Here is a 20832-nt window from a genome sequence, read left to right on the forward strand (position 1 = left end):
CACATTTCATGTTTGGTCATTGCTTGGCAGGAACTATGTTTCTTACAACTCTTGTTAGCTCATGGAACTCTCATGTGAACCATTTACAATGTGCAACCTAGAGGATTCTCATGCATCCAATCCTCTCAATCAAATCTCCTCAAGTGATATCTAAAAAAAATTCAAATTTTGATCTTGCATCCTTCAAGTCTATAAATAACTCATTGTATGGGCTATTTACAAGGACTTTAGAATGCAACATGTCATGTCAATTTGAAAACCAACATAATCTATCCATCTCATATCAATTCATGATGAGATTTGTTGGTGAGTAATTTGTTATAGGCTTTTATGTTTTATACATATTAATTTAGTTTGACTGGAGATTTACAATTATACATATAATAGAATTTAAGTCAAAATTACACAATTGAATATTAATAAAATATCATAATTTTGGTCAATGTTATTTAAACTAACATTGAAATTATTGATTGGTTAAGATTTACAAAAAAATGTTATTTGAATAATTTAAAAAATTCAAACTTTTAATAAGGTTGATTTCTAAGACATTTTAACAGCCTTACTAGTAGTCAATAGGGATTTCATATGGGCTGTTAAGCCTAAGAAATTTAGTCTTGAAAATATTCCATGTTGAAAAGTATATAATAGAAAACATACTACCCCAAAAATATCAATTTTGTCTCACTATTAAAAGTGATTTCACACCCCCAAAAATAAAAACAATGAAGATATTTTACTATATCTTGAGTCAAAACTACACAATTGCATCCTAATAAAACATCATAATTTTGATTAGTGTTATTTAAAGTAACATTGAAATTGTAATATATTGATTGGTTAGGATTTTCTGAAAGGATTATTTAATAATTTCAAACATATTCAAACTTTTAATAAGCTTAATGCTTAAGATATTTTAATACCCTTACTAGTAGTCAATAGGACTTTCATATGGGCTTTTAAGCCTAAGAAATTTAGTCTTGGACATGTTCCATGTTAAAAAAATAGTCTTATAATAGAAAACATATTGTCCCAAAAATATCAACATTGTGTCACTATGAAACGTGATATCACACCCCAAAAAATTAAAAAAAATTAAAATATTTTGCTACATCTTTTTTTTTTGGATTAGATATCATAAAAAACCCATTACATAACATCAACAAAACTCGAGTTCAGCAGTATCAAGGGCACCAGGGGAAGGTACATGCAAAAAAATATATATAGTTATTGGGCACCTCCACTATAACAGTGATGATTACATTAGATACATATTTGTAAACAAAAATATTAGCAACAGTCTATGTAAGAAACATATGCATCAGTCTAGGAAACTGAGATTTCAACATCCGGTGAAGTGTTGTTTCCCAGTGCGGGGATCCAAGCCACCCTCCCCAAGTTTCCATCTTGCCACACTTCCACCCGACCATCAAGTATGTCCTGTTTATGGGGGTGGGAGGTGCGCTCACGAATCAGGTCAGCTTCCTCCTGAGTAATCTCCATGTGTATCTACCTACGCTCCAGGTGCTTCATAAAAGCCACCAATGCTTGCTCAAATGCAGCCTTGCCTGGTTCATCCCTCTCCCAAGTGAATCCGTGTGATAATTCTTGGATGTAAACAGTAGTAGCCCCCTCCTTGATCCACCTATCAAACTTGTCTGAGTCCAGCTTAAGTATAACAGTGACCTGCATAGAAATAGAGTAAACAATGAGTCTCCTAAGAGACTCAGTGAGGTGCCTAGTATTGCTATTAAAGATGTCATCATTACAATACTTCCATATAAGCCAAAGAACTTCCAAAGAAAAACAAGACCAAAAGGTATTTGCAATTCTCCTACAACCCTTGATATAGCCTAGAATAACATCTATGTATTCAAAAGAAATAGATTCCAAGTTAAAACCAAACAATCTCCATATTTCTTTTGCAAAATGGCATTCAAAAAATATATGTTTCATAGTTTCAGGCACTCTGCATATGTTACAACTTAAGAAAGCACCCTCCTTATATTTTATGGGGAGTTTATTTAATAGCAGGCGCTAGCCAAAGAATTGCTTTTTTGGTTCATTATGAGCCATCCAAAATTTACAAAGGCTATCTTTCCAGGCCTTTGGTTCCCAGTTTAAACCCCAACATTTATTAAGGTGCAGAAAAATGGTATCAGCATCGTTGAGTGAAGAGTAAATGTATTTGGCTTTAAGGGAAGGGAGAGGTGTGCCATCAGTCCAGCAAAGTGCAGAAGTGGGGGGGTGGAGGAGAGGGGGTGAGAGGGGGGGAGAGGGGGGGAGAGAAAAGGATAAGGCCATTTTAAGTATGTTATAGGTCCTGCTCTAGGATGTCAGGATAGAGAAGGTAAGTGTCATTTCCTCCCATGATCTCAACTGGTCATTTTCAAACAGATGCTCAAAGTATTTAATACCCATATTATGCCATTTTAGTGGAGAACAACCTTGGAGAGTGGTTAAAGGTTTTCCATTACGGAATAAATTCCACCATATTGATCCGTTATCAGCAATATGCCCCTGTACAATGCCATTTACTTTGATATGTACCAAGTGTTTCACATGTTCCCAAGCCTTCCATAGGGACTTAAAGATATCAGATCCAGCGGGAGATACCTCAAACTATTCAATAAGAAGGTCAAGAATGGGGAGATCTTTCCATTTATTGGCTTTCTTAGGGATCGAGCATATAATGTTATTTCTTATAAGAACTTTCCATGGCTCATTACCTTTCATGACCTTAAGAATCCACTTGGAGGTGAGGGCAATGCCCTGTAGTTTCAAGTCCTTCAACCCCATCCCACCAAATAGTTTATGCATAGTGCACCATTCATATTTCACTGCATGTTGCTTCCTAGTACCCTTTCCATCTAACCATAGGAATTCCCTAATTTGCTTTTGAACATGATTAAATTGGTAATTCCTAAAGAGCCAATCTGATGAGAAATAAATATTATATGAAGCAAATATTTTTTGACACACCTAGAATCTTCCAGCCAAGGAGAGGAAGTTCTTGTTCCACTTGGAGAGTTTCTTATCAATCTTATTCCCTACCCATTCCCACATTTCTTTTAGATTTGGAAGAACAAAAAAGGGAATACCTAGATATCTTACAATTTGTGTTGGAGCCAACCATTTGAGAGAGAATTTTGAGAGCTAGCCCGGGGGGCTGTCATCCCAACCAAGGATATTGGACTTATGCATAGCAATCTTACTGCCAGATGCTAGGCAGAAGAGTTCAATATTTTTCAGCAGAGCAGCAAGGTTATCTTCCTCAAGCTTAATTAAAAGTGCAGTGTCATCAACAAATTGAACATTACAGATTTCCTTCTTGTTAGGTAGGGAGATACCCCTAACAGGAGGAGTAATAGAGGAGTTCTTAAGCAAGTAGAACATTGCATCAGCAACTAGGACAAATAAGGTAGGGGCTAGAGGACATCCTTGTCTAATGGATCTAGTTAGTGCAAAATTGGAGGACCTTATCCCATTTACTTCAATAGAAGCATTGGCATCACATAATAGAGTTCTGCCATATTACAAAATCCAGGGGGGAATCCTAATGACTGAAGCATCTGAATGATATAACCCCATTCTATCCTGTCATAGGCTTTCTCAAAATCTATGAGCAACATGGCTCCATTTTGTCCTGATTCCTTAGCCTAGTGGAGCGACTCCCAACAGGTAATTAGGTTTTCCAGTATATAACGTTCTTTAACAAACCCTGTTTGAGTAGTACTGACAATCTTAGGCAAGATTTTCTCCAATTTGCATGCAATCAACTTAGCTAAGATTTTGTATGACACATTCAATAGTGTGATAGGCCTCCAGTTTTTAAGTAGGGTTTTGTCACCTTCTTTAGGAATAAGCTTGATCAGAACTTGCTTAATATTTTTTCCCAAGGTACCATTGTGGATCGCCTCAGTGTATAGGGAGTGAAGATCATCAACAATCCATCCAATATTTTCCTTATAAAATTCTACTAGAAACCCATCAGAGCCAAGGGATTTATCATTACTAAGAGCCAAGATAGCTTTCCTGATTTCTTCTTTTGAGATAGTCATTTCAAGTAGCCTACTATCCTCCTTATCAATAAGTTTGGGGACCAAGGACAGGACAATCTTTCTAGCATTTTCCTGTTCCTCCCTAACTGGTTCAGTAGAGAACAAATCCTTGCAGAACTGAGCAAAGCACTCAAGAATCTCAGTTGGTTCAGAGAGGTTCTTATTCTGCTCCCAGATGGTGTCAATTTTCTCTTTGGCTTGTTTCATCTTAAGAAGTTGGAAGAAGAATTTAGATCCTCGATCTCCAGTATCCAACCAATTTAATTTAGCCCTAGTTCTCCATCCTTTGATTTTCTGATTCTACAATCTTCTAAGATCAGTCTTGGCCCTAATAAGTTGGTTGGTGAGTGATCCATTCTCAGGATCCCCTTGAAGTTATAGCTCAGCCACTTGGAGGGCATTATGTAGTTGTAACTCATAGACTCTGGCATCCTTAGCCTTCTTTTTACCCATAGCTTGGCAGAGTGAGGTCCAAGTTTTAACATTCTGGTTCCATCTGTCAATGTTGGACATTTGGCAATTACCATATTTATTAAACATTCTGACAAGAAACAAGGCACACTTTAGGTCCTCATCCATTAGTAAACTAGTGTTCATTCTAAAGTTCAAGCTAGGGTTTGGTGGGGCCATTCTACTATCAATTATATTTATCCCAATCATAATAGGATGATGATCTGGTAATGTATATGGTATGACATCATATTGAACACCATCATCATTTTTAGCAGTTTCAAAGAAATCTTTGTTGAAATAAAATCTATCTAGCTTGCAATAGACTCTTTTATTATACTATTGATGATTACACTAGGTGTACCATATTGATTTATAGTCTCCCTTTTTTTGTGCTAAAGGATCAAACAATTTCATCTTGTTAACCATCCTTTCCCACTGGACTCTCTCAGCACCATTCCATTCAACCTTGTTTCCTCCTTGTTTATCTTGAACACTAACTACCATGTTGAAATCTCCTCCCAAGAACCAGGGGATATCCTCCAAGTTAGCAAGCCATTCCCACATACTCCCTCTTTATCAGTAGTCATTGGAGGCATAAATTGAACAAATGCCAAAGGTGGAATTGTCATTCTGAATGATAGCCCATATTGCCCTTGCACATGGGGATTGCCCCCATTTTGTCACCTTATTCACCCAATTAGGGTTTAATAAAATTGTAGCTCCACCTCTTCGTTTAGGGTAATTGGTATAGAAGGGAGTGGCCTCCCTCCAAATGCATTTTAGACCAACTTCTAAGGTAAATCCCACTAATTTTAGCTCCTAGAGCATAAGGCAGTCAATATCCTTGTGCATATTTAGAAATCTTTTGACCACATATTTTCTATCAGGGGCCTCAAGGCCCCTGATGTTCCATGAGATGGATTTCAACATTAGGAAGATTGTTCGGGAGTGTCCATCAGGGAATTAAACCCCTCGAAACACTTAGGCCATTCCTCTGGATTAGAGAGGTAACTAGCATCAAAAGCCCCTATTGAAAGTGGTCTACCTATTTTCTTCATAAGTTCAAAGAGTTGTTCTGGTCCCGATGACTCCTTCCTACCTAAAGTCTCCTTAGAAGCCTTAGGAGATCTTTTCCTCCTTTTTTTCTTAGATTTATTTCCATATAGGTCTTCTCCCCCATTCTTAGATCCAAAATTAAAAAACTCTAAGATTTGGGGAAAGTGGATTATCCCCACCATTGTTGATAACCTCAAAGTCATTATATTTCAAACAAAGTCCAGTACCATGAACATCCCCTATGGTATGGTTGGAAGGGAGGATGGTAAGCCCCATATCCCCATCAATGTTACCAGATGTCAACTCAAGGGGTTTGGTAGGGCTTTGTGCTCTCTCACCCTCAACCTTGGTCTCCAAGGGAGTATTTGAAACAAAAACAATGGGAGGAATGCTCATCTCCCTAGGAATGTCACAATTGTCCATACATTCAGACCCCAGAGGGGATTGACATACACTACAGATGGCATTGGTGGTATCTTGAGCACCACCATCATCCCCTTCGATCAACTCATGGAGGAAGGGCATGGTATAGGACTCAATCTCCTTTTTCTGATTACTTAATGATAGTTCAAGTTGTTTTCAGTGTTCTGCAACCATTTTCAATTTTTCAAGGACAGTTGTTGTGCATTTTGAGTTCTGGGTCCACCATTAGTAGTGGAAAAACCAACCACATCAGATTCTAGTGGGATAGAGACACTGGCAGCCAAATTGGCCTCTTTTAGGGCCTTCTGGTATTTAACTAAACTCTTAGCAATTGAGGGAGGAGCACTGGAGGGATTAGGGCAATCTTGTGGGCTAGATAGTGGGGGGTCAGGGTCGGGTGGAGGTGGCAGGTCGGGAAAGTTAGGATGTGAAGGGTTGGGGGGAATGGGAGGTGAAGATTCAGGGTGCAATGGGGGAGGATTAGGGCCAGTCTGTTTAGGGTTTGAGGGTTCTTCCAAGGCAAAATGTAGAGGGTATTGAGCAGAGGCCTTCTTGGAAGGAGAAAAGTTTTTTCCCCCCAACAAAGGGCAATTTTTGAAGAAGTACCCACTTCTTCTGCACTTATGACATGCATTAACTCCCCTCACATACTCTAAGGGACATGAAAATAACTAGTTTTCAATATAGATATCAATTTCAGAGGGTAAAGTCGAGCTAGGATTGAAGGCAATAAGTACCCTCACATCCATATGGGGTAATAAAGCATTAGAAGAATCAATTTTAATCACTTTGCTTAGAGGCTCGGTAATTTTTGAGATACGGTTCCATAAGAATGGAGGAACATTTTTAATAACGACCCATTTAGGGTTAGATAGTGCCATGATTTCCTTATTACATGCAACAGGAGTCCAAGGAACGACCCTAAAACAAGCATTTCCTACATTCCAAAATTGCTTATCGAGCACTTTCTTTTGTGTTTCTTTATCAATGAAATAAATAAGGAATAACCCTTTTTGTAACATTCTACAGAAAGAAAAATGAATGCCAATTTTTATACACCAAATATATTTAAACCATCTATTTAAATTCTGTCTAGACAACATTCTATCTACATCAAGGGCTGCTAAAAAAATCGCAGAATCCCTAAGTCTAGAAATTTCCTGAGAAATGCATTCAGTCATGGAAGTATTAGGTTTAATGACAACTCTTGGAGCCGACGCAACCTTACCTTCTTCATGGGCCTAGCTTGCTACTGCATCGTGAAGGACCTTCGGCTCGAACCTCACATCCTCTAGGAAAGTCGTGCAGTGTCCTTCAACGGCTTGGCGGAATGATTTCTTCACTCCGTTATTGCTCTAGTTGGTGTTAATACCAACCCCAACCCTATTTTTCTCCATTAATGGAGACACGAGCAAAAGTAAATACGGGGGCCTCTCGGTAGGCTTGGGAGCCCCCAAATAGAGAGTCAACCTACAACCAAGGACCGTTCGTATTCATCATTGGTTGTAGAGCTAGCCGCCGCCTTCTACTTCATCTATTGTAATAGTATTTTTAGCTACATCTTCAACCACATGATATATGTTTATATCAATAATACCATTATTTTCCTTTCAACACAAATATTATACCTCCTAAAAATGAAAAATCTAGTAACTTATAACTTAATAATAAAATTACTTTTCTTTTTGTTCAATTAACCTCATATCTTACTCAATTTTAAAATCAAATATATTCATCATAATAAATAATCTATATATTAAATTATCATCTAACCATAAAAATAGTGTAGAAATATATTACACATACATAGATTACAATCTATGTACTAACATGTAATATTTAATGCATCTAAATCCCATTTATTTCTATATGTTGCTTTAAAGCTACATATGCACATAAATTGCACCTTTCTTAGCAACATAATACCTACCTAATTTGTTTGAATCTAATTAATTTTCATTAAAATAAGTACACAAAATGAGATTAATTAATATAGTCTTAACTTTCTCATGGAATTATCAAAAAATATATCAATACAGAAAAGATAACTCATATATATGTGATACAAAATTGGCACTCATGTTGAAAATACAATTATTACAACAATTTAATAAATGAAGCTCTCAAAATCCTTGCTCAACCCAATGATTTTTATGAAGATTATTTTAACATAAAGATAATTTACATAATTCAAAATCAAATGTTTAACTATTAAATATATTTAAGTGACAGTTTATATTTTATTTATCTATCAATGTTGGAGAATGAGCTATAGTAGAATCAAAGAGGGTCATTCACTCAATGGTCAACCCTAGCATGCATAAGAGTTGTCATAGATTCAAATCCTAATTGCTCCCTCAAATATTTTACATGGTATCAAAACATTTTAAGATCTCTAAAACATAAAATGTAATTTAATATAAGTGTTGAAAAATGAGCTATACTTAAATTATAGAAAATTCAATAACTCAATATATAGAAAATTCAAAAACTTAATAATAAAATAATCTACATACATCCAAAATATTAAACTTAAATTATAAAAATAACATAAAAAAATATTTTATAATAGCCCCCCAAAAAATCAAGATTTTAATAAGTGTAATCTTCACTTGTTTATAGCAAGTGAGATTATTTTATTACAACTAGAGTTGTATCTCTAACATTATTAAAGAAACATTTTTCTCAACAAGACTAAATTAGCAATGTGTCTAGAACATTAGAACAATGTAGGGACAAATTGTAAAGTAGGTGAGGCTTAAAGCTCCACATTGAAATCGATTTCATCTTCCACTATAGTGATAATGGAAGGAGTTGGGTTGGGAGCAGAACAGTTGGTTCTAATTTCTCCTTCCATGCCTGTCAGTACGTTCCATTGACCCATTTTTGCCATGGCCCAAGAAAACCTCTCAAAGAAGAGATCTTGATCAAGGGCAAAGTCTTTGACGATTTGTTTCGTGCGAGTGTCTGTGTAAAGATCTTGATCAGATGTAAAGAGGCCCTCTCGATTCTTAAGGTTCACATAATACTTGTTGTCAAATACAATGGGCGAGCGAATGTCTAATACAGTGGTGTTGGTGACATTTGTGCTTGGGCATATGACTTTCAAGTTTTTGGCAAAGCTCTTCGCAAGAGTGCTATCCTATGTGGGGTACAATCGTTCCTCAAACGCTGAACAATGCGCTATGCCTATGGTGTGTGCACCTACAATCACCAAATGTTAAAAACAAATCCAAATTAGATATAGTCATAATGTACAAAATGTGTTAATTTAAAATATACATAAAATAATTGAATAAAAAAATATTCTACACATTAAGTTAGTCGATAGTTGAATATAATACGCATTGAGGAATCTCCTTTACATTTATGATTACCTACTATAAGTAGTTATGACAAGAAAATTGTAATTTTCTGCTACTCTATGAAAATTCCTATTATTAATAATAATATATTCAAGCTTAATGTCTTTTATATATATTAAAAAAAAAATAGTCAAGTCACATTTAATTTCCATATCTCAAAAAAGAAACAGCCACGAACATTTTTACAATTTTCATAAGTAGAATCTGATGGAGGTCATGTTTACGACATCAACCAATCATCACTTAAAGAAAACATTAAATTTTTATATACAGTAAGTAATTAAAAATTAAAAAAACAAAATAATATTTAAATATGAAAAGCCTAAAATAACAAAACACCATATTGACTTGTTGCTTTTAAACAAAATTGATAATATAGAAAAAACCTGAAAGAGCCACAAGATCAATGACATCAAGGCCTTTAGCATCAAAAGCATCAATGAGCTCTGATGTATCAAAGCTTGGAATTGGAATGTTTGCAACTGTCACTTCCTCACTCGCAAACTCCACACTGTCCCTTCGCCCCAGTGGAACTTTGTATTTTGGCCCTCCACTCTATTATAGATAGCACATTCACCATTGAAGTTGCAGCAAATCATTACAAAAAACAGGAAATATATAGATCAAAATATGCTTAAATTACTTCAAATAATGATCATAAATTTACCTCTGCGACTGAATCCCGAGCTGCCAGAGCAGTAATATCTGCACAGGAAACGACGACATCGCAGGCCTTGTCCACATGCTCTTTAATGTCGTTTATTATTTCAAAAGCTTTTCTCCGTAACGTTAAACTTTGAGTGGCGTTTTACTCACTCGGCTCGTTGCCTGGTCCATCCAGCAGAACAGAAGCATCACAGCCCTGTGCAAAAGATTTCACCATTTAACACCAAACAAACAGGGAAACAAACAAGATATGTTCTAATACTGAATCGAAATGTATCGACAACAAAAAAAAATCTACATGATCTAATCCAGAAACAACGAAAACTTCATAATCTAACAACACATTAGTTAAAATCCAACCTGAACAAAACAGTCGTGAAAGTGAAGACGCAGCAACCCGGCTGCCAGAGTAATATCCTTCTCTAGATAAAACTTGATTCTTTTCTGGACAATGGATTCCAGTTTGGGACAACTGCTCTTATAAAACGTCCATGAAAGCCCATTTTCCAGAGTAAGTTCTTCATTTGAATACAGATCATTCTCTGCTCCAGCGCAAGCAAGTGAAAGGGAGAGAGCGAAAAACAAACAGAGCACAGAAAAGTTCGCCAATGGGAAAAAACACAGAGGTTTGATTTGAAGAAGAAGAACAATGCCGTGGGTATTTAACAATGGTGAGAGTGTGAAAAAGTCACAGCAGAAATCGGATTGTTCACAATCTACCATTCAATATTAAGAACTCCATTCAAAGCTGTATTACATCTGATGTGAGTGTTTTTGTTCCCATGCGTAACCGATGGGCACGCGTAAAGATAATGCTCGGGAATTCGTATGTTGAGTACGATGTATGTATTGTTTAAGTTTATCTTCTTTTTTATGATCACGTTGTTTGATTATAAGTTAAATTTATATTGTTTTAAGACATGGACTATTTGATAGATATGTTTTGTATCCGTTGTATTTTGGTCTAAAGTAATATGTCATCGATTTCAAATTTTCTTCCTTTAAGTTGAATGTAGACAATTGAGAAACTGTTTCTACAGTAATATGTTGTCATTTTCAATCTTTCTTTCTGTAAATTGAAGACAATTGAAAAAGTGATCTTTCCTCTTTCAAATTAGATGTAAACAATTGAGATAATGATTGATACGATGACAAAAATTTTAGTTGAATGTAGGTTAGAAGATGAAACCTTTTTTTAGAATAATTTTTTTTGAACGTTTTAAGGTTAAATAGAATTTAGATCAAATGATATGTAAAGTGTTAGCATATAAAATATGTAGATTGTTAAAAATGATTAATGGTATGATAAAATTTTTTGCTTGAAAGTAGTTGTCAAAGATAGAGATTTGAGTCCTTGAATAAATTTAAAGTTGTTATTACACACACGTTATATGGATTGTTCAAACTGTTGATCCCTATTTTGTTAGTAATGACTTAAGACATATATTTTAAGAATATTTATATCATTTTTATTTAAATAAAAGCTAAAACTACCATACCTATCTTTAGAGAAAAATAGGTAATGTAAACCAAAAGATATCATATGTGTTCATTATTCCGCTTTAAAAAAATTATATTATTAAATTGTTATTAATATTATATTATTATTAGCTCCTTCCAAGGGAGGATACTATTGCATTCATTCAATGCAATTATTGAATTAGTTTAGCTAATCAAATTAAAGAATTAAAATTTATTAACAAGAAATCTATAGTGTAATTTTTATTTTTTATTTTAAATAATTTGTTTCTATCATTCTTCTTTGTTTCTATTGGTTAGTGTAGATAAAAAATTCAATGTTTTTAAACACAAATATACCAAATCTCAATGACAATTGTTATTATCACATTTATTATACAACAAATAACACTTTTTATATTTTATATTTATAAACATTGTTATTATTCACTCTGTACAACGTGAAATCTAAAGTAGTTTAAACTTTTGTCAAAATCAAAATATCTAATCTTCATTTGAGCACTTCAATTTTTTAATATGAAAGTACTGAATCAGTTTAATTTTTTTTTTTTAAATTTGTAATTATATTTAGCACAAATTCTTCACAAAATATTTGTGTAATGTTAGAAGGAAATATGTGAAATTTTTAATTTAGGTTGTTAAATATTTAAAATATTTATATTTTATGTATTTTAAATTAAACTAATTTTAATTAATAATTTAGTTAAAATACAATTATTTTAATTGTAATTAAAAAAATTATTTAATTATATATTTTTCTTTATTTTTTATATATTCATAATATTTTTTAAATATTTAATAATGAATACACAAGTATAGAGATTGTTTTTTCCCATGATACTTATCAGAGTCTTGGAGCCCTATCCACAAGCTAGATGCATAAAACATTGGTTAACCAGTCTTCATAGAAAAGCATGATAACCTGACAAAATCCATGTTGTCTATGATACTATATACTAAATAGAGGTGCCCTATAGAGACATATTATATCATAACCATATCTTGGATATAGATTACCAAAAACCAAGCTACCAATTTCTTAAATAGAGAGTAGACTAATCCTTATTTGCACAAGAGCTCAGCAGGCTGGACCACGCTTCTTTTCTTTGCATTTCGCCTTCATCAAGCTCTGATCCACAAAAACACAATCCCCATGTGGCGGGAGTGGTTGCTAGACAATATGGATGGCCTCATTCTGAAGATCACTCTGTCTGGGACTGTCATGCCAGCTCTTCAACAGATGCTGGGGAACTTCTACAACTTCTTCCTCCTCTCTGTCTTATGCCATCTCTGGTGTCCATGGCACATATCTTGCAGCCAACATATATTCCTTCCACCAATCACCTCCAGGAGTGGCTTTCTAACCAAGCCACATTTGTAGAAACTCTATGGTTTTAGCAATGTTCGGATTTCTTTCTACAAATGTAGCTTCATCTTTGATGATGAGGATCGTTCCCTTGAAGTTGGGAATGTTCTGCTCGACTACACATGAAACCCTAGGCCCATCTCTCAACACATAATCATCTGGATACGGGGTCTTCATTTCTTTATCCATATTATCCACAGCCAAATTAAGGTTCCCTAGGATTTCTTTCCGAAAAAGAGCCCAACATAATAGAGTGGCTTCAAATTTCTTCAGACCCATCACAAGAAGAATAGAGACAAAAACCATCGGAATATCTATGTTTACTCTATAGTGGTGCTCTGTCTCAATGAGGTCCTCCTCTATGACTTGTCTCACAACCCTATTGACAAGGTCATCCTTTGATTCGAGGATCTCTCTCCATCTCTTATCTTTGATGGGACCTAGGAAAGCCATTTGCCTATTTTCTGACACCAAACACAAAATGGACTCCATGAAAACCAAACTGAAGGGGTACCAGATCATAATGGAGAGAATGATCTCGAAGTGCTCCTACACATGCGGATTTATTAACAAATTGCCAATATACTCATCCGATCCCACTTGGAAATTGATCCAAGGCCATTATGATTGACATTGGAAATGACTATTAGTACCTCCTAATTAAATGTGAATTTCAAATTATATATCATCAGTGACCTATCGGGGATGATGTAATCATCTAGTCCACCTTATGTGGCGCTGGGAGCTGAGCTAGTCGCCACATTGACCATTCACACATGTTCTCCATTCACACCCTTATTGCAAGATTGTTGGCTAATTAATTGGTCTCCTGATAGACATGGTTGATTGTGTAGTCTTTGATTGTGTCTAAAATATCCAATGCCCGATCAAGGAGGCCCTTGAGCTTCCAATTCGAAATATCTTGCTTTCTAAGCGCATTAATTATGATGGTCAAATACCCTTCAATTTCAACGTTTGAGATGTTTAATTGCTTGCAGAGAAAGAGTCCTTCAATTAAGCCATTGACTTATGCATAGTTATTGATGTCTATACCTAAGCAAATTGCATTGTAGGCAATGATTTTCTTCTCCCATGAGTGAATGATGCAATCCACCCCAGACACGCTTGGATTTCCTCTAGAGGCTCCATCAAAGTTGAGCTTATGCTAGTGACCATGTTTCAGCTCAAACCAAACATAATGCTTCCTAACTGACTGCTTGTCTTTTCTATTGTCACCAATGAAGGAGGAAATGTAGAGACCTTTCCATTTCTTCCTCATAAGATTATACCATTGCAAAAACCTACAATCTTTCTTGACATGCTTTGAGTTTCTATTATTTACCACTTCCACTATGGAAGCCTCAGTTTTGATGAGAAGCCTGTCAATAATTAACTCTTTATCTTTAAATATTCTTCTATTTATTTCCTTCCAAAGCTCCCATATTAGAATTGAGGGACTACTAATCCATAGTATTCCAAATAGACTTGATTTTTTGAGAGTCAACCATGCAAAAAACCATTGCAAAATACTTGAGGGTACAATAGTTGACCAACCTAGTTTGTTGATGAGCCAATTCCAATAGTGATGGGAGTAAGGGAAAGTTAGGAGAAGATGGTCATAATTCATTCTTTTTTTTCCATTTATGTAAAACACACCAAGAAGGGCCTAAAAAGACAATTTTCTTGAAGTAGTCAGAAGTTAAAATCCTTCTTTGGATGGGAGGCCAAGTAAAGGATTCTTCTTTAGGAAGGCATTGCTTGTTCGAACAAAGAGAAGTGTGCAAGAGATCTCTAAAATGTTGGGCTTCCTTATATATTACCCGAAACCCATCTTTAGAGTTATATTGCCCATTGTTTGACTTTGTCCAAATGATTCTATCACTACCTTCTCAAAAAACCAAGGACCTATATGATAGAATGTTCCTTAAAATATCTCAATCCTCCTTTCTCATGAGCTGAAAAATCTTTCCATCTCCACCCAAGGGGTAGGAAGGAAGCATCCACCTATACATAACTACAAAGATTAGACCCCCATATTTGAATGAAGAGATTCTTGAAAGCTCTAGTATCCATCAACTTATGTTTTGGAGGAAGACCACCCCAAGAGTCTTCCCAAAAGTGAGTCGACCTTCCATCAAGTACATCTCATGATACATGGTGGAGAAGCACACTCCTGTTGTTCATCATGAAGTTCCAAATTATGGAGACTTTTGAGGGATTAGAGATTCTGAAGATCTCCTCCTTATTTCTAGTATTCAAGTATGGGCTATTTCAAAGGACTTTAGAATGTAATGTCATGTCAATTTGAACACCAACATAATCTGTCCATCTCATATCAATTCATGATAAGCGCATCCACATTTTTTGCAGCAAGAGATTTGTTGGTGAGTAATTTGCTATAGAATTTTATGTTTTATACATATTAATTTAGTTTGAATGGATATTTACAATTATAAATAGAATAGAATTTAAGTCAAAACAAGAGATTTGTTGGTGAGTAATTTGTTATAGAATTTTATGTTTTATACATATTAATTTAGTTTGAATGGATATTTACAATTATAAATAGAATAGAATTTAAGTCAAAACTACACAGTTGAATCTTAATAAAATATCATAATTTTGGTCAGTGTTATTTAAACTAACATTGAAATTGTAACATATTGATTAGTTAAGATTTACAAAAATGATTATTTGAAAAATTTAAACTTATTCAAACTTTTAATAAGCTTGATTTTTACAATACTTTAACAACCTTACTAGTAGTGAATAGGGATTTCATATGCGCTATTAAGCCTAAGAAATTTAGTCTTGGAAATATTCCATGTTAAAAAGTATTCTTATAATAGAAAACATACTGTCCCAAAACTATCAATGTTGTCTCACTATTAAAAGTGATTTCACCCCAAAAAATAAAAACAATGAAAACATTTTACTATATCTTGAGTCAAAACTACACAATTGAATCCTAATAAAATATCATAATTTTGATCAGTGTTGTTTAAACTAACATTAAAATTGTAATATATTTATTGGTTAGTATTTTTCGAAAGGATTATTTAAGAATTTTAAACATACTCAAACTTTTAATAAGCTTAATGCTTAAGATATTTTAACAACATTACTAGTGGTCAATAGGACTTTCATATAGGCTTTTAAGCTTAAGAAATTTAGTCTTGGACATGTTCCATGTTAAAAAACTAGTCTTATAATAGAAAACATATTGTCCCAAAAATATCAACATTGTGTCACTATTAAAAGTGATATCACACCCAAAAAATAAAAACAAGGAAAATATTTTGCTACATCTTCAACCATATGATATATGTCTATATCAATAATACCATCATTTTCCTTTCAACACAAATATTATACCTCCTAACAATGAAAATTCTAGTAACTTATAACTTAATAATAAAATTACTTTTCATTTTGTTCAATTAACCTCATATCTTACTTAATTATAAAATCAAATATATTCATTAAAATAAATAACCTATATATTAAATTATCATCTAACCATAAAATAGTGTATAAATCTATTAAACACGTACATAAATTACAATTTATGTACTAACATGTAATATTTAATGCATTTGTTTCTTTAAAGCTACATGTGCAGAAAAATTGCACCTTTCTTAGCAACATAATACCTAATTTGTTTGAATCTCATTAATTTTCATTAATATAAGTACACACAATAATATTTATTAATATAGTCTTAACTTTCTCATGGAATTATCAATAAATTTATTAATACAAAAAAAAAAACTCATATACATGTGATACAAAATTGTCACTCATGTTGAAAATGAGTTACAATTATTATAACAATTTAATAAATGAACCTCTCAAAATCCCAACTCAACCCAATGATTTTTATGAAGATTCTGTTAACATAAAGATAATGCATAGTTCAAAATTAAATGTTTAACCATTAAATATAGTTAAATGACAACTTATATTTTATTTATCTATCAATGCTAGATATTGAGCTACACTAGAATCAAAGAGGGTCATTCACTCAATGGTCAACCCTAGCGTGCATAAGAATTGTCCTAAATTCAAATCCTAATTGCTCCCTCAAAAATTTCACATGGTATCAAAACATTTTAAAGTCTCTAAAACATAAAATGTAACTTAATACAAGTGTTGAAAAATGAGCCATACTTAAATTATAGAAAATTCAATAACTTAATAATAAAATAATCTGAATACATCCAATATATAAAACTTAAATTATAAAAAATAACATAAATAAAATATTTAATAATATCCCCCAAAAAATCAGGATTTTAATAAATGTAATCTTCACATGTTTATAACAAGTGAGATTATTTTATTCCAACTAGAGTTGTAGCTCTAACATTATTAAAGAAAACATTTTTTTCAACAAGACTAAATTAGCAATATGTCTAGAACATTGGAACAGTATAGGGACAAATTGTAAAGTAGGTGAGGCTTAAAGCTCCACAAAATCGATTTCATCTTCCACTGTAGTGATGGAAGGAGTTGGGTTGGGAGCAGAACAGCTGGTTCTAATTTCTCCTTCCATGCCTGTCAGTACGTTCCATTGACCCATTTTTGCCACAGCCCAAGAAAACTTCTCAAAGAAGAGATCTTGATCAAGGGCAAAGTCTTTGACGATTTGCTTGGTGCGAGTGTCTGTGTAAAGATCTTGATCAGATGTGAAGAGGCCCTCTCGATTCTTAAGGTTCACATAATACTTGTTGTCAAATACAATGGGCGAGCGAATGTCTAATACAGTGGTGTTGGTGATGTTTGTGCTTGGGCATATGACTTTCAAGTTTTTGGCAAATCTCTTGGCAAGAGTGCTATCTTGTGTGGGGTATAGTCGCTCCTCAAATGCTGAGCAATGAGCTATTCCTATGGTGTGCGCACCTACACTCACCCAATGTTAAAAAAATAATCCAAATTATATAATCGTAATGTACAAAATGGGTTAATTTGAAATATTTATAAAATAATTGAATAAAAAAATATTCTACACATTAAATTAGTAGATTGTGGAGAACTCACACCTATTAAGTTATAAATAATTTTTATACATTTCTTTATTTGTAATTAATTATTTTTACTTTATTTTTTATATGGTGTTTATGGTCTACTAAATTTTGTTTGTAGAAACAGTTGATTCTATTTATAATGATACACTTTCTATAGACAAATCCAAAATGTAACTTAACTATATGATCAATGACAAATAGCAATTGTTATTATATTGTTGTGTGCTAGAATGGTGAATCAAAGCATGTTTGCCATTATTTTATCTATTTGAGATTTTGTTTCACGGGATTGGGGTTTTGCTCACTTCTTTTGTTTTGCTCCTACAATCAGATAGTTGAATATAGTACGCATTGAAGAATCTCCTTTATGTTTATGTTTACCTACTATAAACGATTATGACAAAAAACTTGTAATTTGCTTCTACTCTATGAAAATTTCTATTATTATTATTAATAATATATTAAGTTTAATGTCTTTTATTCAAAAAAAACAAATAATCAAATCACATTTAACTTCCATACCTTAAAAAAAAAACCAGACAACCACAAACATTTTAACAATTTTCATAAGTAGAATTTGAAACAAAATTGGTAATATAGTGAGAACCTGAAAGAGCCACAAGATCAATGACATCAAGGCCTTTAGCATCAAAAGCATCAATGAGCTCTGACGTATCAAAGCTTGGAATTGGAATGTTTGCAACTGTCACTTCCTCACTCGCAAACTCCACACTGTCCCTTCGCCCCAGTGGAACTTTGTATTTTGGCCCTCCACTCTATTATAAATAACACATTCGCCATTGAAGTTGCAGCAAATCATTACAAAAACAGGAAATATATAGATCAAAACATGCTTAAATTACTTCAAATAATGATCATAAATTTACCTCTGCGACTGAATCCCGAGCTGCCAGAGCAGTAATATCTGCACAGGACACGACGACATCGCAGGCCTTGTCCACATGTTCTTTAATGTCGTTTATTATTTCAAAAGCTTTTCTCCGTAACGTTAAATTTTGAGTGGCGTTTTGCTCACTCGGCTCGTTGCCTGGTCCATCCAGCAGAACAGAAGCATCACAGCCCTGTGCAAAAGATTTCACCATTTAATACCAAACAAAAGAAACAAATATATGTTCTGAACAAAAAGAAACAAATATATGTTCTGATTTCGATTTGAAATGTTGATTTGAAATGTTGATGACAAAAAATCTACATGATCTAATCTAGAAAAAAACTATGAAAACTTCATAATCTAACAAACATTAGTTAAAATCCAACCTGAACAAAACAGTCATGAAAGTGAAGACGCAGCAACCCGGCTGCCAGAGTAATATCCTTTTCTAGATAAAACTTGATTCTTTTCTGGACAATGGATTCCACTTTGGGACAACTGCTCTTATAAAACGTCCATGAAAGCCCATTTTCCAGAGTAAGTTCTTCATTTGAATACAGATCATTCTCTGCTCCAGCGCAAGCAAGTGAAAGGGAGAGAGCGAAAAACAAACAGAGCACAGAAAACTTCGCCATTGGGAAAAATAAAGAGGTTTGATTTGAAGAAGAAGAACAATGGCGTGGGTATTTAACAATGGTGAGCGTGTGAAAAAGTCACAGCAGAAATCGGATTGTCCACAATCTACCATTAAGAACTCCATTCAAAACTGTATTACATCTGAAGTGGGTATTTTTGTTCCCATGCGTAAACGATGGGCACGCGTAAAGATAATACTTGGGAATTCGTATGTTGAGTACGATGTATCCATTGTTTAACTTTATCTTCTTTTTTGTGATCACGTAGTTTAATGATAAAATAAATTTATATTGGTTTAAGAAATGTACTCTTCAGCGTTTCAGTATGTGAATGATAATTTATTTAGCTGAAAGTAGGTTTAATTTGCCCTTTAGAGTTAATGATTATATGATTGATATGTTTTGTACGTGTCGGTTGTATTTTGGTCTAAAGTAATAAGTCATTGATTTTAAATTTTCTTGTTTTTCAATTGAATGTAGACAATTGAGAAACTGTTTCTACATTAATATGTTATCGTTTTCAATTTTTCTTCTTGTAAATTGAATGTAGACAATTGAAAAAGTGATCTTTCCTCTTTTAAATTGGATGTAAACAACTGAGAAAATGATTGATAGGATGACAATTTGTATTGGTTGAAGTAGGTTAGAAGATGAAACCTTTTTTTAGAATAAATTTTTTTTAACGTTTTAAGGTCAAAATTAATCTAGATCAGATGATATGTAAAGTGTTAGAATATAAAATATCTAGACTATTACAAATGATTAATGGTATGATAAATTCTTCTACTCGAAAATAGTTGTCAAAGACATAGATTTGAACTTTGTCCTTAAATAAATTGAAAGTTGTTGTTACACACGTTATATTGTAGCTACACACATGTTATATATGGATAGTTTAAACTGTTGACCCCTATTTTGCTAGTAATGACTTAACATATATATTTTAAGAATATTTCTATCAATTTTATTTAAATAAAAGCTAAAACTACCATACATATCTTTAGAGAAAATTAGGTAAACTACAACAAAAGATATCATTTTTGTTCATTATTCCACTTTAAAAAAATTATATTATTGAATTGTTTTTATATTAAAAGCAGCCAAAACTGAGGGGGCCGACCCATAGGAACAATTAGAAGGATGGTGGCAAAACCATTGTCCGCATATAATCAACATAGTAGCAACCTTTTACCTCTATCAAAAACAAAAACCATACTACGGGAGTTTATCAGCGATAAGGTAATACTAATCAAAGTTTTAGTCCTTTGCCATGCAGGTCAATAAATAGAGAAGTATAAACAAAAGCATAAACTAACCTTATCCGCCCAGCGGCTACTAGATATAGTCAAAAAACCAAAAATCCTCCACATGCAAAAAAATTATTTCTTTTTCCCATGGCTCTTCTTAGG

General features: G+C 33.5%; 1 protein-coding gene and 1 pseudogene across 1 annotated transcript; both read right to left on the bottom strand.

Annotated features, from left to right (window-relative positions):
- Positions 1–8570: 8570 nt before the first annotated feature.
- On the bottom strand, positions 8571–10747 carry LOC131043941 (peroxidase 12-like; annotated as a pseudogene).
- A 6363-nt stretch (positions 10748–17110) lies between these two features.
- LOC131043936 (peroxidase 12-like) lies at positions 17111–19461 on the bottom strand. Its single transcript, XM_057977175.2, has 4 exons — positions 19175–19461; positions 18784–18978; positions 18504–18672; positions 17111–17771 (listed from the first exon to the last, which is right to left on the bottom strand). The coding sequence occupies exons 1-4, from the start codon at positions 19421–19423 to the stop codon at positions 17332–17334; spliced, it is 1053 nt and encodes a 350-aa protein (XP_057833158.2). The 5' UTR covers positions 19424–19461; the 3' UTR covers positions 17111–17331.
- Positions 19462–20832: the final 1371 nt, after the last annotated feature.

The sequence above is a fragment of the Cryptomeria japonica genome, chromosome 5 (assembly GCF_030272615.1).
Source record: "Cryptomeria japonica chromosome 5, Sugi_1.0, whole genome shotgun sequence".
In the NCBI taxonomy this organism is placed as follows: Eukaryota; Viridiplantae; Streptophyta; class Pinopsida; order Cupressales; family Cupressaceae; genus Cryptomeria; species Cryptomeria japonica.

Excerpts from the sequence above, each read along its gene's own strand:
- LOC131043936 (XM_057977175.2), bottom strand. The coding sequence starts at position 19,423 with ATGGCGAAGTTTTCTGTGCTCTGTTTGTTTTTCGCTCTCTCCCTTTCA. Across the intron at positions 18,673-18,783 it reads CTCGGGATTCAGTCGCAGAG|AGTGGAGGGCCAAAATACAA; the intron begins GTAAATTTATGA and ends TATTTATAATAG. Across the intron at positions 17,772-18,503 it reads TGATCTTGTGGCTCTTTCAG|GTGCGCACACCATAGGAATA; the intron begins GTTCTCACTATA and ends GGGTGAGTGTAG.